Source organism: Myotis daubentonii, chromosome X, assembly GCF_963259705.1.
Source record: "Myotis daubentonii chromosome X, mMyoDau2.1, whole genome shotgun sequence".
NCBI classification, from domain to species: domain Eukaryota; kingdom Metazoa; phylum Chordata; class Mammalia; order Chiroptera; family Vespertilionidae; genus Myotis; species Myotis daubentonii.
The window spans coordinates 117,612,814-117,629,977 of record NC_081861.1 but is presented as its reverse complement, the minus strand read 5'-3'; the positions used below and the strand labels follow the sequence as shown (position 1 = coordinate 117,629,977).

Genomic DNA, 17,164 nt, shown 5'->3' with positions numbered 1-17,164 from the left:
TTCCCTTTCGCCTCCCTGCATTGTGCCTACATATGCAAATTAACCGCCATCTTGTTGGCAGTTAACTGCCAATCATAGTTGGCAGTTAATTTGCATATAGCCCTGATTAGCCAATGAAAAGGGTAGCTCGTACGCCAATTACCATTTTTCTCTTTTATTAGTGTTGATTAGTGTTGATGGTTGATTTTTTCCCCAAAATTGAACACTGGCTGAAACCATTGTTTCTTCCAAATCACCCTTCATGGGGGAGGTCATGGCAGGCAGGAGGATAAGAGTGACTTCAATCACTGTGAAAGGGGAGGGGCAAAGGCATTAATCTCAATGGCATAAAATGTGAAAGTTCCTTGGGATTAGTTTTCTCAGAAAGCACAAAGCTAACATCACACTACTGATTTCCTCCTTCTTTGTTCTCTCACCTTCATTGTTGTTGTTTTTTTAAATCCTCACCAGAAGATTTTTTTCCATTGATTTTTTTTAGAGTGGCAGAGAGGGGGAGAAACAGGAGAGAGAGACACATCGATTGGTTGCCTCCGTCATGCACCCTGACCAGGGCCAAGGATCGAGCATGCAACCAAGGTATGTGCCCTTGACCAGAATCAAATCCAGGACCCTTCAGTCCGAGGGCTGATGCTCTACCTATTGCACCAAACAGGCTAGGGCAGTGGTCGGGGAAACTGTGGCTTGCGAGCCACATGCAGCTCTTTGGCCCCTTGAGTGTGGCTCTTCCACAAAATACCATGTGCGGGCACGCACATAAAGTGCAATTGAAACTTCGTGGCCCATGGACAGAAGTCGGTATTTTGTGGAAGAGCCACGCTCAAGGGGCGAAAGAGCCACATGTGGCTCACGAGCCGCAGTTTGCCGACCACTGGGCTGGGGCAATTGTTCTTACAGCATCCCTTCATATATTGAGCATAGATGTGCTTTTCCCAGACACTTATATGTGAATTTTTTGGCCATAAAAATAAGTTTAAGGATGCCCCACATTCATAGAAATTTTCCTTATTTAAAATAAGAATTGAGAGGTCAAGAATTATATTCATGAAACAACAAGAAGTAAAAAAAAAAAAAAAAAAGGCTTCTCATAACTGCTGTCTTGGGTAGAAATCAAGTATTTTATTTAGAGTTCTGAAGATAATGAGGCCAGCAGTCACTGATCTAAATATTAATCAGGATTCTGAATCACCCATTAAAGATAAAATCAGCCCAAACAATAACACATGGTGATTATCCACTCTTCATTTACATGTTCAAGGACAACTGTTCTGACCTCAGGCTCTCCACTGCACCTGACTAATAAACAAATTAACACCATGCCTCTAGGGAACAAAAGCACAATTTTTAAATTTATGCTGATCCATAAATATATTCAATGTTATTAATTTATGCTAAAGAGTTCTTATTTAACAGGAAAGTTTCACATATACATGGTAAAGCACATATATCTGTCTGTAGGTATCACTGAATATACTTTCTCAAGTAGGAGTCAGGACACAGAATGCTAAAGCACAATACATCCCATTAACCCTTCCAATATTGCCTCCTATAATCATTTAAAATTCAGTTCAAGAAAAAGCAAAAGTATAGGAACAGAAAACAGAGTAGTAGCTTCCAGAGATTGCGAGCAGGCAGGATGACAACAAAGTCAGTGAATATATAATTTTAGTGGTAGTGGAAATATTCTGTGTCTTGATTATAGTGGTGGTGACACAATTATATGCATTTGTCTAAACTCATAGAATTGAAAGCCAGAATAAATTTTAACTTACATAAGAGAAAAATTTTAAAATATTTTATCAAATGCAAAAAAGAAACCCAAACAAAAAACTCTAGCTTTTAGCCCTAGCTGGTTTGGCTCAGTGGATAGAGGATAGGCCTGCAGACTGAAGAGTCCTGGGTTTGATTCCGGTCAAAGGTACATGCCTGGGTTGTGCTCTCAATCCCCAGTGGGGGCGTGCAAGAGGCAGCCAATCAATGATTCTCATCATTGACGTTTCTATCTCTCTCTACCTCCCCTTCCTGTCTGAAATCCATAAAAATATATTTTAAAAAAATAAACTCTAGCTTTTAGATTAGAGAATTAAGACACACTAAGGACCCTGGATAAACAAAGAAGGGTATTATCTGTTTATTCTAGGAGCAAGTTTTGTACTTCCCTTAATCTTAAATAATCTTTGCAGAAAGAACTTTCTTTTTTAAAAATCCTATTTACAAGCCAGTGACAAACATGGAAAAAAGGAAAATAGACAATGTTGAATACATAGTTCCTTGATTCCATGAGCTTTTTGGGTAAGTTTCTATGTAAATTAGAATGAATGGTGAACTGATGAAAGGGAGTTTGGAATAGTCTTTCAACTAAAAAGATGGTTCTCAAAAAGATTTTTTCATTAGCACCTCTGCCTCAAGGAAGAAAGGAAGGAAGGAGGAAAAGTTGGTCTTAACAATGAAATACAATTTTATAAGGTCGAGGAAGGAAAAGAGGATCACATATGCTTTTCCTTAGCAGTAGGTGTATGATGAATGAAACAGGTTCAACTACAGCACAAATCTATTTCAAAATACTGATCAAGAAAATATATATCACTCCACAATGAAAAGTTAACTACATAAACCACAATAAATTAAATTGATAATTATGAAGTTAAACCCACCATAACTTATAATAATTTTTCCCAAAACCCAGCAATTGAAAACAAATAGTCAATTCAAGACAATGCTGATAATCTATATAATAAAGAGCCAGGGTCGACCAGACCAGAAGTCAGTACTGGGTTGCCGTGGGGACCCAGCACTGACTGCCTCAGGGGCTGCAGATCAGGCCCAGAGAGAAGCCTGCAGAGAGAGAGAGGCAGGGTCTGATCCGTAGCCTCTGTGGCAGCCGTTGATCAGAACTTGCCTCTTTTTCTCTCCCAGCCTGGCCAACAGCCATGCCTCCATTTCTCTCCAGGCCGCCACCAAGGCAGCTGAATCAGCACCGCCTTTCTGATCAGGCCTCGTTGATAGGCCCAGAGACGCTGACTGGCATAGAAACTGACCAATCAGAACCAAATCTGGGTCAACTGTGAAGAGCCAATGGCAGCCTAGGAGGCGGAGCTTTTGACACTGACTGGCATAGAAACTGACCAATCAGAACAAAATCTGGGTCAAATGCGAGGAGCCAATGGCAGCCTAGAAGGCAGAGCTTTTGACGCTGACTGGCACAGAAACTGAACAATCAGAACCAAATCTGGGTCAAATGTGAGGAGCCAATGGCAGCCTAGGAGGCAGAGCTTTTTACACTGACTGGCATAGAAACTGACCAATCAGAACAAAATCTGGGTCAAATGCAAGGAGCCAATGGCAGCCTAGAAGGCGGAGCTTTTGACGCTGACTGGCATAGAAACTGACCAATCAGAACCAAATCTGGGTCAACTGTGAGGAGCTAATGCCTGCCTAGGAGGCGGAGCTTTTGACGCTGTCTGGCATAGAAACTGACCAATCAGAACAAAATTGGCTGGCAGAGGAGGGCAATTGGGGGTGGTTGGACATTCCCCGAGGGGTCCCCAATTGGAGTGGGTGCAGGCTGGGCTGAGGGAACTGCCCCCCCCTCCCCCGCACGAATTTCATGCACCGGGCCTCTAGTACTCTAATAAAAGGTGAAAATTTGCAGGAATTTTGTAATGAGGAATGAATACGCTACATTTATATAAAGCTACCCATATTAATCTTAGTAAATGTTAAACCCAGCTTGTTACCTAACCTGATTTTTCTCTCAAAAATAGAGCTTGCACATTAATAATTTTTTTAGTATACTTCACAGTTCAGCGGTTTCAATTCCTGTGTGAACCATCTAAGGAGCAGCCTGACTTCAAGGCCTTGGCTACTGCTGACTGCCAAGACACAGGAATCCAGATGGCTAACTCAAGGATACTGACCATGAAAACCCATATCAGGACCAGCAAGGACACTGCCTACATATCCACAGCCCCTTCCCTGATCTCTTTGTTTTGCTTTCCTTCTCCCTCCTTATAAAAACCCCTGCCTGCACTGAAATGTTTGGGACCATAGTCTCTCATTTTTCTCAGGTGGTCAGTACTTGAATAAACCTATTTCCTTTTGCTCTAGCACTTGGGCTCACAATTTTGGCTTTCATTGCAACAGGCAGCTGACCCTGGATCTGGTTACAATTCTAACTAATTGTCCAGAAACAGGCCAGGTAGGAGCTTGGTGATGCAAACTGTTTATGAATATCAAATTATTGTAACTTGCTAATATAATAACTATTAATGAGTACCCATTAAAAGGTGTGTAAAAAGAATGTCTATGGAGATATAGGAATCATATTTTGATTACTGAACAAGAAGCTAAAGGAAACATACTCAAAGTGGAATTTTGGGGAGTTATTTTAAGGATGAAAAATATAAAAATGTGATCAATTGACATGGGGAATGCTGTCAAACTGTTTAGAAAGTGTCCTGGCACGGTATTTTAACACTTGTAGAGAAAACAAAATCTCAAGTGTCTCTAAAATCTAATGTAAAGATGCTTGGCTATAGGTAGAAAGAACTGTTAACCTTGGCAGGGTATTGTCATGTTATTATACTTTAGATAATCATAGTTAACACTCAGGAAGCACTACTATGTATTTGCCCACCACAACTCTAAATGCTCTATCTCTATTGGATCATTTAACCCCAAGAGTTTAGGGGCCAGGAAGATCAAGAAACATACCCAAGGTTGTACACCCAGCAAATAGTATAGCTGGGATTTGAACCCAGGAAGAGGGTTTCAGGGCCTATCCACTTAACCACTCTGCTACTCACTAACCCAGGTATTCTAGAATTATTTATTATTTATATATGATATACACATATCACATACACACACACATACATATATATATATATATAGTAGTCCCCCTTATCCAAAGTTTCGATTTCTGAGGTTTCAGTTACCTGTGGTCAACAGCAGTCTGAAAATATTACATGGAAAATGAGAAACAATTAGCAAGTTTTAAATTGTGCACGAAAATTTCATGTCATCCTTTCCTGGACATGAATCATCCCTTTGTCTGGTGTATTCATACTATATAACTATGATCTATCAGTCACTTAGTAGCTGTCTTGGTTGTCAGATTAACTGTTTTTGGTATCACAGTGCTTCTGTTCAAGTAAACCTTATTTTATTGTTATAATTGTTCTATTTTATTATCAGTTTTTGTTGTAAATTTCTTACTATACCTAATTTATAAATTAAATCTTATCACAGATGTGTATATATTTTTTAAAAACCCATAGTATAATAGGGTTCAGTACTCTTCTGCATTTTCAGGTATCCACTGGGGGTCTTGGAATGTCTTCTGTGGATAAGGGGAGACTACTGTACATACTTGTTCTCAATAGTTGAGATTGGAATTCATTCTCATTTCTATATCATTCTACATTACAGCAACTGTATATAGATGATATTCATTTTGTCATATGAATATAAAAATTCAGAAGACAGATGAAAAAGCAACTTATTCATTTTCAATGCATGAATACAACAGGAGGCAGAAAAACAGATGTAAAATAAACAGATTTTGACACCGAAGCTCTTGTAGGTGACACGCACAGAATATAAACTTGGCATCTCAATTCTATCTAAACAATAAATTCCTTAATATGTTTACAGAATAAAAATACTACAAACATGAGGAGGGGGTATTTCTCAGGGCACTGCCAAATACTAATTTACAGATACATGAATCTTTTCCAGAGTCACTTAAAAGTGTAACATTTTCCACTTAAAAGGAAATATTTGGTTTCATTTGAAAGTAGACCAGATACCTGCGATTGGGATTAGAGTATCAACACTAATAAAAGAGAAAAATGGTAATTGGCGTACGAGCTACCCTTTTCATTGGCTAATCAGGGCTATATGCAAATTAACTGCCAACTAAGATTGGCAGTTAACTGCCAACAAGATGGCGGTTAATTTGCATACGTAGGCACAATGCAGGGAGGCGAAAGGGAAAGCAGAAAGAAGCCCCCTGCCACTGACAGTGATCGGAAACCCAGGGGGGAGCTAAGAGCTGGGGGGCAGGGCAAAGGCGGCCCTGGGGCTGCCTTTGCCCTGCCCCCCAGCCATGATCGGAGAATCAGGTGCCTTTTCTGCCCTGGCCAGTGATAGCAGGAAGTAGGGGTGGAGCCAGCGATGGGAGCTGGGCACGGTCGAAGCTGGCAGTCCCAGGAGCTAGGAGTCCCTTGCCTGGGCCTAAAGCGAAGCCCACGATCGCGGGGCCGCTGCAGCTGCGGGTCCCCGCTGCCCGGACCGGACGCCTAGGCCAGAGGCATCAGGCCTGGGCAAGGGGCCGATCCTGCGATTGGAGGGTGATAGGGATCAACGCCTGAGGGCTCCCAGTATGTGAGAGGGGGCAGGCTGGGCTGAGGGACACTCCCCCACTCCCCCCCGCCACCCAGTGCACGAATTTCGTGCACCGGGCCCCTAGTTTTAAATAAAAGCCATGGGTGTGTGTGTGTGTGTGTGTGTGTGTGTTTAAGTGCGCTGGGGTAGGAGTAGAGGTGTTCATTTATCTACATCATCCTATTAGAACCTAAAATTCACCTAAGGGAACACATTAACACTTCCTTAGTTCAGTCTAGTATTTGAACTGGTTAAAGCCATCAATTTCTATTCAGATGGTTTAGCACAGCGATTCTCAACCTGTGGGTCGCAACCCTTCGGGGGCCGAACGACCCTTTCACAGGGGTCGCCTAAGACCATTGGAAAACATATATATAATTACATATTGTTTTGTGATTAATCACTATGTTTTAATTATGTTCAATTTGTAACAATGAAATTGGAGGTCACCACAACATGAGGAACTGTATTAAAGGGTCGCGGCATTAGGAAGGTTGAGAACCACTGGTTTAGCAGAAGTACTGGCTTGGAACACAGGGAACTTGGGCCTTCTGACATGATATAATTGCAGGATATAGAATATATTCAGTCTACCTCTCTGGGATTCAGTTTTCTCATGTGGAAAAGGAGAGATGAAAGACTAGACTTGGGGTAGTGATCATAAAAAACAATACACAGATGATGTATTATAGACTTGTACACCTGAAACCTGTATAATTTTATTAACCAATGTCACCCTAATACATTCAATAAGAAAGAAAATAAATTTTAAAAAAGGAGAGAAGGAAACAATCTCCAGGGTTGCAGTTTGTGTGACTCATTGCCAGGGCAGGCCTGGCCTTACTAGGGTCATAAGGATGAATCTGCTCTGTCAACAGAGATGTTTCCATGGAACATGAAAGAGGAATAACTAATGATACATTCACTGAATCTGTTATTTCCAAAACAAACTCATTTCAAAACTTTACTTCTACTATTGCCCCTAAAGAGTCAATTTCCCAGTAAAATGTGTTGACTGCACTCTACTTCTAATGTAGAAACATATCCTGTTGCCTCATTAAATATCAATGGACATACTAATGTCAAATCCATAAATTTATAGTGATTTTTCCTTTTTAATATCCACAGATATAATTTCACTTCCTGGCTTAATGGGTAATTTCTTGAAGAACCTCTACTGATTTTTATTTGTTTTTTTTTAAATATATTATTTTATTGATTTTTTACAGAGAGGAAGAGAGAGGAATGTGCCCCACTGGGGATGTGCCTGCAACCAAGGTCCATGCCCTTGACTGGAATCGAACCTGGGACCCTTCAGTCCAAAGGCCGACACTCTATCCATTGAGCCAAACTGGTTAGGGCTCTACTGATTTTTAAATGGTAAAACATTTTACTTGGATTTGATAGTGATTTTCTTAACTTAGCCATTTTAACTGGACAGTTCGGTGGCATGAAATACATTCATATTGTTGTGCAACCATCACCACCATGCATCTCCAGAATTGAGGGATATGGGTTGAGAAAAACCTTTAAAAGACCATCCAGCAAGCATGGCACACGAATACACGCGTCTCTCTTCCTGCCCCTGCCAGGCCCACCTGTGAATCAGAAGCTAACGCCTTTCTAACTGTACCCACTTGAAAAGAGGTAGGTCTTCCAGTTGGTGACAAGAAAACAAGGGAAAAAGAAAAGGACCATGGTCTGGAGTGAACTTCTGCAATACAGGGAGCGCATTTGTAGGAGAAACAAGTACTACCCTGCTGTTTCCTGAGGCTGCTGGAAACAGCTGCCTCTGAGCACAAACTTGCTGAAGGAGCCAGCCGGGCCCGTTCCCAAGGTCTTACACTTCAAAGGGCAGGGGGCATTTTCACTCCTGCTATCTTTCCCTACAGCAAATATCACGTTTCAGGTTCCCCGTTGCAGTGAAAGGCAAGGTGAGTTGCCAGAGCACCTGGCTGAGGAAAAGCACCCGGGACCAGGATGTCAATTCTACAAAAAGCATTCACAATGGATCTGTTCAACCTGATTGCAAATTTCCAGAGCTCAGAGGATCCCCAGATCTAAGTAATATAAACCTTACCTGGCTCTGCGCATACAAAATGCGCACAATACTCCACTAGAAACATCCAGATTGCCAATATTCAGCTTCTTAAAATAAGGACCCCCCCCCACACACACAACTCTTCTACATTCCCAGGTTTGTTATGGCATCTTGTATTCCACCAGGGACCCAGGATAAATGCCTGTCATTTCACCTTGAGAAGCTGGGGAACAGTACTATTGACCCTTGAACAACATGGGGCTTAGGGGTGCTGACTCCCTGTGCAAAAATCTGCACGGAAATTCCGACTCCCCCAAAACATAACTACTTGCCAAACACATAAACAGTCGACTAACACATATTTTGTATGTTATACGTATTATATACTGTATTCTTATGATACAGTAAGCTAGAGAAAAGAAAATGTTATTAAGAAAATCGTAAGGAAAAGACAATACATTTACAGTATTTATTGAAAAAAAAATCCATGTTTCAGTGGACCCACACAGTTCAAACCCGTGTTGTTCAAGGGTCAACTACGGTATCAAAAAAAGTACATATTTGGGAATGAGGAGATAAGTGGGAAGTGGGATGGGGTGGGGACACTGGACTAGAAATCAAACTCTCCAGCAGTTGGGAAATTTTAGGGGCACAGATAAATTGTTCATCTACTTAAACAACAATAAAAACAAAACCTCCAAACCCTTCTTTTCCTAAAGGATTGGTGAGGACTAAATGAGAATTCAGGTGAGCGAAGGTAAGTATGTATATCATCAGTAGCAATAGTAACAATATTATTATTTTAATCCTCACCCGAGGATATGTTTTTATTGCTTTTTAGAGAGAGAGAGAAACGACCATATGAGAGAGAAACATCGGCTGGTTGCCTCCCATACTCGCCCTGGGGATTGTACCCACAACCTAGGTATGTGTCTTGACCAGGAATCAAACATGCTACACCTTTTGGTGTATGGGACAACGCTCCAACCCACTGAGTCACCTGGCCAGAGCATAACAATATTATTGATAAGCATAGTAGGTACAAATGGTAGGGAGAAGCTCTTTCACAGTAGTGAAAGCAAACAGTGGGCAATTATGAAAACAGATTAGGAAAAGTCTGAGAGTTAGAGAAATTAGGATTTATTCAGTGGACAATGGCAAGAAACTGAAGATTTCTAAGAATGGTGTCAGACAGTGAATACACTTCTCTAAAACCAGTGTAAGGAGCAGTAAGACCAATGGAAGGGACCTGGGTGCAGAGGAGAGGCTTGTGATGAGAAGGCCTGAAAACAGTGTAAGAGAGGCAATGAAAAGGAATCAAAGAAGACATTTCTTTCCCTTAAAAAAAAAAAAGCAAGCCTGGCTGGTGTGGCTCAATGGTTGAGCATCAACCAATGAACCAGGAGGTCACAGTTTAATCCCAGTCAGCATATACCCAGTTTGTGGGTTCAATCCCCAGTGTGGGGTGTGTAGGAGGCAGCCGATTGATGATTCTATTGGTATCTCTCTCTTTCTCTCCCTGCTGCTCTGAAACCAATTATATATATCTATATATAGATAGATAGATATAAAAGCTAATATGCTAAGTATCTGACCAAGCGGTTGACCAACCGGTTGCTATGACATGCACTGACCACCAGGGGGCAGATGCTCCAACTGGTAGGTTAGCTTGCTGCTGGGGTCCAGCCAATTAGGACTGGGAGAGATGGGGCCAGACAGCCCTGGAGCCCTCCTATGGTCTCTCGCTGGCCACCAGCCCTGATCGGCCCCGATCAGAACTGGGTGAAATGGCCCTGATGGGCCCTGATCGCCAGCCAGGCTGAGGGACCCAACCTGTGCATGAATTTCATGCACTGGGCCTCTAGTGTATATATATATTTTTTTAAAAAAAACTAGTACTTACTAATTTTTCTTCTAATTCTAGATGTTCAAAGGAGAAAATTTGGAAAATACAAAATAGGAGAGAGAAGAAAATGAGAACCACCTCTTACCACTATTAATCTTGCTGATGTCCCCCAATCTCATGAAAGACATTCCCAAGACCTTGGAAACTGGCTAGCCAGGGCACATTCAATCAGTATGAGAGGACGGACTGAGTTCAAAGTTTTGACACTGAGGAGAGAGGGCTGCTACTACAGACATACAGGCGTATGGAAACAAGAGACATGAGGTTAGGGAAGAAGGTGAGCATCCAGCAAAAGGATACAATGGGCAGACCTGGACCAGACTGGGCTCCTCATAAGGGGACAGCACTGGAGAAAGTGAAGCTTCTAAGTGGCCCCTTCAACCAAATTAAAGAGAGCCAGGGATTCTCTTACTCATTCCCAATAAACACACCCACTCAAGATAATTATGTGGTGATAGAGGTGTCAATAATCAATACAATGGCAATCATATTATTACAATATATATGTATCAAATCAATGTGACGTACAGGAATTCCTCACTTAACATCATCGACAGGTTCTGTGACTTTAAGCAAAATGACTTATAATGAAACCAGTTTTACCACAGGCTAATTGATATAAACAGAGTTAAGCTCTGGCCGGTGTGGCTCAGTTCATTGAGTGTTGTACCATGCACCAAGAGGTCGCCAGTTTGATTCCCGGTCAGGGCACATGCCCAGGTTGTAGGCTTGATCCCTAGTACAGGGCATGCAGGAGGCAACTTATAGATGTTTCCCTCTTACATCAATGTTTCTCTCTCTTTTCCCTCTCCCTTCCTGTCTCTCTGAAATTAATAAAAACATATTTAAAAAAACAAACACAAGAATTAAGTTCCTACAGCATCTCACCAACATTATAGGGTACAAATGTTGAACAAACCAACATTATTTGAGGACCGGCTGTACACCTTAAATTTACAGTGTTATATGTCAAATATATTTCAATTAAAAAGAGAGAGAGAGAGAGAGAGAGTTGGCAGTGAGGGTGGCAGTGGCTGCCTGATGATGTTGGCAGTAGCACAGTCAGCACAGTGTGGTGACAGGACAATGGTTTCAGCGGTCCTGAAGCCAGCCGAGCTTACTCTGCATGAGGGACTGTCTCTGAAAAGATGGCTGCAGGTTTATTTTCTGACCATTACTCTCAATCCAAGTCACAACACACACACACACACACACACACACACACACACACACACACACACAAAACTATGTATATATACTAATACATACATATGAATGTGTGTAAGAGAGTTTCACAACTAGAACTCAAAAACTAACTAAAACGACTAAAGAAAAAATACTTAGGAAAAACAAAGCACATCATTCAAGCTGTTTTATAATTAGATTTAAAAAACACACACCAACATGAATCTGTATTACTGTGGTCATTAGTAGTCACTGTATGAAAGTTACTTGTGTCTATATTCTGGAGTAGAAATATTGATGCAGCAACATGCAAGAAAAAAATCTAGAGGTAGGGATAGTCTATTCACTTTTTGGAAGATGGGAGTATGAGGTGAAAAAATGCATTTCTTTCTTTATACCTATTTTAAAGTTGCAGCTAATTTGCCACAATTTTGTCAACAGAAGCAAATAGTATATAACAACTCTGCATGAGTGGGTGGACTATATGTGCATTTAGTCCATTTGCCAAGTCAATTATTGAATGAATGCTCAGAATGCTTTAAACATGCAAATATTCACAATGTTCTGTCCAGGAGGCCTTCTATAGTTTTAGCCTAGTCTGTGGTCAAAGACTACAGGTCTAACCCAGTTATCTCTATGGCTAGTTCTATTGGTAACAGGATTAGAATAGATCGAAAAACCCCATGTTAATAAAACCAGCTCTCAGCATTTAAAAAAGAAAATAAGAACACTGTGACTAATGTGATACTGAAAATGTCTCACTCCTTTGGTGCTGGTGGCATTACAAATAGAAACAACTTTTGACAAAATGCCACCTGGTAATATGTATCAAAAGCCATAAAACTGAGAGTAACCAAGATGGCAGCATAGGTAAACACCTGAAATTGCTGCCTCATGCAACCACTTCAAAAATACAACTAAAAGACAAAACGGACATCATCCAGAACCACAGGAAGGCTGGCTGAGTAGAAATTCTGCAACTAGAAGGAAAGAGAAAAGCACACTGAGACTCAGAGGAGGTACGGAAGGAAAGTGAAGAAGTATGGAGGTTCACACAGAAAAGGATGGCAACTGAGGACGCGATTATCTTTGTCAATTAGGAGGGAGACACAAGCTCCCGACCACTCTGAACTCCAGTTCCAGGTGAGTCTCTGGGGACCCAGATGCATACGGGGAGAAACTGGACTGTCGGGCATCGGTCAGAACTCGAGGGCAGCTTTCTCTCAGAGGTGCTTGCAGTGATTACCAGGACACTGAGACACAGGGACTCTTAGGGCAGAACTGAGGAGCAGCCATAGCTGTTTGCTCCGCCCTGTTGATTTCCTGAGACCCCACCCAAGCTGTGCGCAGAGGCTTTTGCATATGAATGGCCTGGCCCTTTGCAATCTAAAATTACCTAACAAACAGTAACTGGGTCTGAGAGACCCAGAATATCCAAAAGAAGGCCCAAGGCCCCACAGCAGCTTGCATTGCTTCACAGCTGGGCCTCATCTGGGCACCTCCATACCCCAAAGAAGAGGAATCTGCAGATCTCTCTGTAGCTCCTGCTGGGTAGCCTCAGGCAGAGGCTAAATTAGCACCTCCTTAGAGATCCAAGAGCCAGTGTACCCAGTGGTCAGAGTGGGACCATACAGATGACAACTCCTCAGATCCATAAGGGACACACTCAGGGGGCAGAGTCAGTGAGCACCAAAGCCCCACTGAAGCAAGTCTTGCCCCAGAAGGGTGTCTCCAGCACAGAAATTCTCCCACCATAGACACAGCTGATTCTCATAGCCAATTGGCCTGGAGGTCAATTCCTCCCAGTGATACCTACAACAATCAAGGCTTACCTACAACAAGACTGTGCACAAAGCCCACAAAGGGGTGCACCAAGAGTTTCCACCTCAGGTAATTGGGGAGGTTGAGCCACTGGGCCCTAGAGGACACCTAGCACACAAAGCCACTCTACCAACACAGGGAAGCATAAAAAATGCGGAGACAAAGAAACAGGTCACAAATGACAGAAATGGAGGAAAGCAAACTACTGGATATAGAGTTCAAAACCACGGTTATAAGGTTTTTCAAGAATTTTCTATAAACCGCCAATAAATTTAGTGAGACCCTCGATAAATCTAGTGAGACCCTCGAGGTTATGAAAAAGGACCAACTAGAAATTAAGCATACACTGACTGAAATAAAGAATATTATACAGAGATCCAACAGCAGACTAGAGGATTACAAGAATCAAGTCAAAGATTTGAAATACGAAGAAGCAAAAAACACCCAACTGGAAAAACAAAAAGAAAAAAGAATCCAAAAATATGAAGATAGTGTAAGGAGCCTCTGGGACAATTTCAAGCGTACCAACATCTGAATTAATGGAGTGCCAGAAGAAGAAAGACAGCAAGATATTGAAAACCTATTTGAAGAAATAATGATAGAAAACTTCCTGTACCTGGTGAAAGAAATAGACTTACAAGTCCAGGAAGCGCAGAGAACCCCAAACAAAAGGAATCCAAAGAGGACCACACCAAGACACATCATAATTAAAATGCCAAGGGCAAAAGACAAGGAGAGAATCTTAAAAGCAACAAGAGAAAAACAGTTAATTACCTACAAGGGAGTACCCATAAGATTGTTAGCTGATTTCTCAATAGAAACTATGCAGGCCAGAAGGGAGTGGTAAAAAATATTCAAAGTGATGAGTAGCAACAACCTACAACCGATTACTTTACCCAGGAAAGCTATCATTCAGAATTGAAGGTCAGATAAAGAGCTTCACAGATAAGAAAAAGCTAAAGGAGTTCATCACCACCAAACCAGTATTATATGAAATGCTGAAAGGTATCTTTTAAGAAGAGGAAGAAGAAGAAAAAGGTAAAGATAAAAATTATGAACAAGGAGTACATATCTATCAACAAGTGAATCTAAAAATCAAGTGAATAAAAAATCTGATGAACAGAATAAACTGGTGAATATAATAGAATCAGGGGCATAGAAAGGGAGTGGACTGACAATTCTCGGGGGGGAAAGGGGTGAGGGGGGTGCGGGAAGAGTCTGGAAAAAAATCGTACACCTATGGATGAGGACAGTAAGGGGGGGTAAGGGCAGAGGGTGGGGTGGGAGCTGGGTGGAGGGGAGCTATGGGGGGGGAAGAGGAACAACTATAATAATCTGAACAATAAAGATTTAGTTTAAAAAAAATAAAGTAACCTTCAGCCACAAAAATAGTCATAAAATTGTTTATGTCATTTAGTCTGGTAATCTCACTTTTTAGAATTTATCCTAAGGAAAAAAACTTCAGTCAAAAAAAAAGAGCTAACTGCAAAAAGATGTTCATTGCAGCATTACCCACCTTATAAAACAAATAGGAACAACCTAAATGTCTATCCATGGAGTGTTCAGGCATTTGGAGGAAGAGAGTGTTTCTGGGAGCACTGATTATGGTGTGGAAAATACAATGGGGCAGGACAAGAAAGAGAATGGACAAGACTGTGTTGAGATACTGATGGGCATTAGCAGACGGTAATTTATATAAACAAGAGTTAAGTTCCTACAGCAAGGACGTCAAACTCAAAGGCTAACACGGGCCAAATAAACAAGGTTTAAGTTTACGTGGGCCGCAAAAAAACAAAACCTTCAATTTTCATAGAGTCGTAGGTTTATTTCGATAGAGACATGCTGAATACAAAGGGCTGAAATAAATGAGTCATCGTTAACCTAAAATAATAGAAACATCGATGTGAGAGAAACCCATCGATTGGTTGCCTCCTGCACAAGCCCCGACCAGGGCTCAGGCCAGGGAGGAGCCTGCAACCAAGGTATGTGCCCTTGACCAGAATCGAACCCGGGACCCTTTGGTACACACGCACACTGATGCTCTATCTACTGAGCCATACCAGCTAGGGCCAGATGGAGATTTCTTTTCCTTCCTCTGCACTATCCTCTCTCCCTGAGACCTGGAGTTCCAGAAACCTCTGCAGACAATTTAAAAAGGTTTCCAATATCAAAAATCCCCTACCTACCTGCCTACAGAAGAGCTATATAAGCAATGAAAGTTCTGTGTTTTAAAAATATCTATACTAATAATAGAGAAATATGCAAATTGTCCAGGACATTGTCACAGTAACAGTAACAACCAAACAGCAGGCTGCTTGGGGCGACAAGGCCAGCAGGTGCATTAGTGAGGGATGACCAAATGACTGAACAGCAGGCTACGTGGGGTGACCAGGCCAGCAGGGGGGTTAGTGAGGGACGACCAAACGACTGAGCAGCAGGCGGTGTGGGGTAACCAGGCCAGCAGGGGGGTTAGTGAGGGACGACCAAACAACTGAGCAGCAGGCTGCGTGGAGCGACCAGGCCAGCAGAGGAGGGCAGTTGGGTGCAACCAGGTGGGCAGGGAAGGGCCTAAACTGGCAGTTGAACATCCCCCAAGGGGTCCCAGATTGGAGAGGGTGTAGGCCGGGCTGAGGGACAGGGACACCCCCCACCCCCATGCACAAATTTCATGCACCAGGCCTCTATTCTAAAATATAAAACATTAAATATGTTACTTAAGAAGGTGAATAACTTACAAACTGGAAGCAGCTTCTGACACTCGGCTCAATGTTACTGCCCCCAAAGGATGCAACTTCACCCAACTGTCTTGGGATTTGGATGGAATCATGCAGAAGGAGGCCCAGCCTGCGCTGGTCACAAAATCCTGTTGAACTTGCCACTTGCTTGAAAAGGTCTACAAAAGGAAGAAGAGAATCGCAACAAATGAAAAAGCAGCACCAAGTAAGTACTAACAGAACCCAATAGCCAACTCACTTCCAGTACCAATTCTCAAGAGTAGCCAATATTCCCATAGGGCAGTTAGTTCTACCGTATGTTAATCTAGACATTTAATATTTTTATGGATGAACTACAGCCTTAAAGAAATGAGTTTACATACAATCCTGACACCTGAATTTTTCCTAAGTCAGAAGACAATCCTTTGGGAAATTATGTTATGTATAGGACATAACTACTATAATAAAATAAATGTTATAGCATTAAGAACCATAAGCACCATCCCCTTTGGACATCAGAGATTCCAAAATTGGGACTTCTTTATGAAGCCAACAGATCACTGAGTTTCTTGTATGTGTTCCCACAGGATGTTGTACATATTTGTAATTAGCTCTCATCACTTTACAGTGATTCAATAGGTGGCTGTCTTTTTGGATGAAGGGTGGTATCTCCTTGAGAGCAGGGACCTTATCTTGGTCAACTGTGTGCCGGAAATATCTACAGTAGAACAGTTGTACCTGCAAAAAGCAGGTGTCCAATATAGTGGGTTTATGGACTGAATGAACATACCAAACACTTGCAATATGTTTTATTCTCAGAAATAAAATCATCTTAATCACACATTGTATTCAAATAAAAGTTGCCCAAAAAATTAAGAAAGTTTTTCCTACTCATAAGCATACTTTTTGTTTTTGATCCTCACCTAAAAATATTTTTTACATTGACTTTTTTAAGAGAGAGTGGAGGGGAGGGAGAAGGGAGTGGGGGAGGGAGGGAGGGAGGGAGGGAGGGAGAGGGAGGGAGAGAGAGAGAGAGAGAGAGAGAGAGAGAGAGAGAGAGAGAGAGAGAGATGAGAGCAACAAACTGATTGGTTGCCTTCCATATGTGCCCTG

General features: G+C 41.8%; 1 protein-coding gene across 6 annotated transcripts in view; it reads right to left on the bottom strand.

Annotated features, from left to right (window-relative positions):
* The window catches only part of DMD (dystrophin), a 2,282,236-nt gene that overhangs the window by 74,789 nt on the left and 2,190,283 nt on the right, over positions 1–17,164 (bottom strand). For all 6 annotated transcript variants that reach the window (XM_059679269.1, XM_059679268.1, XM_059679272.1 and 3 more), the window contains one exon: positions 16,073–16,230. In XM_059679269.1, coding sequence (XP_059535252.1) covers positions 16,073–16,230 — 158 coding nt within the window. The remainder of the gene's footprint in view (positions 1–16,072; positions 16,231–17,164) is intronic.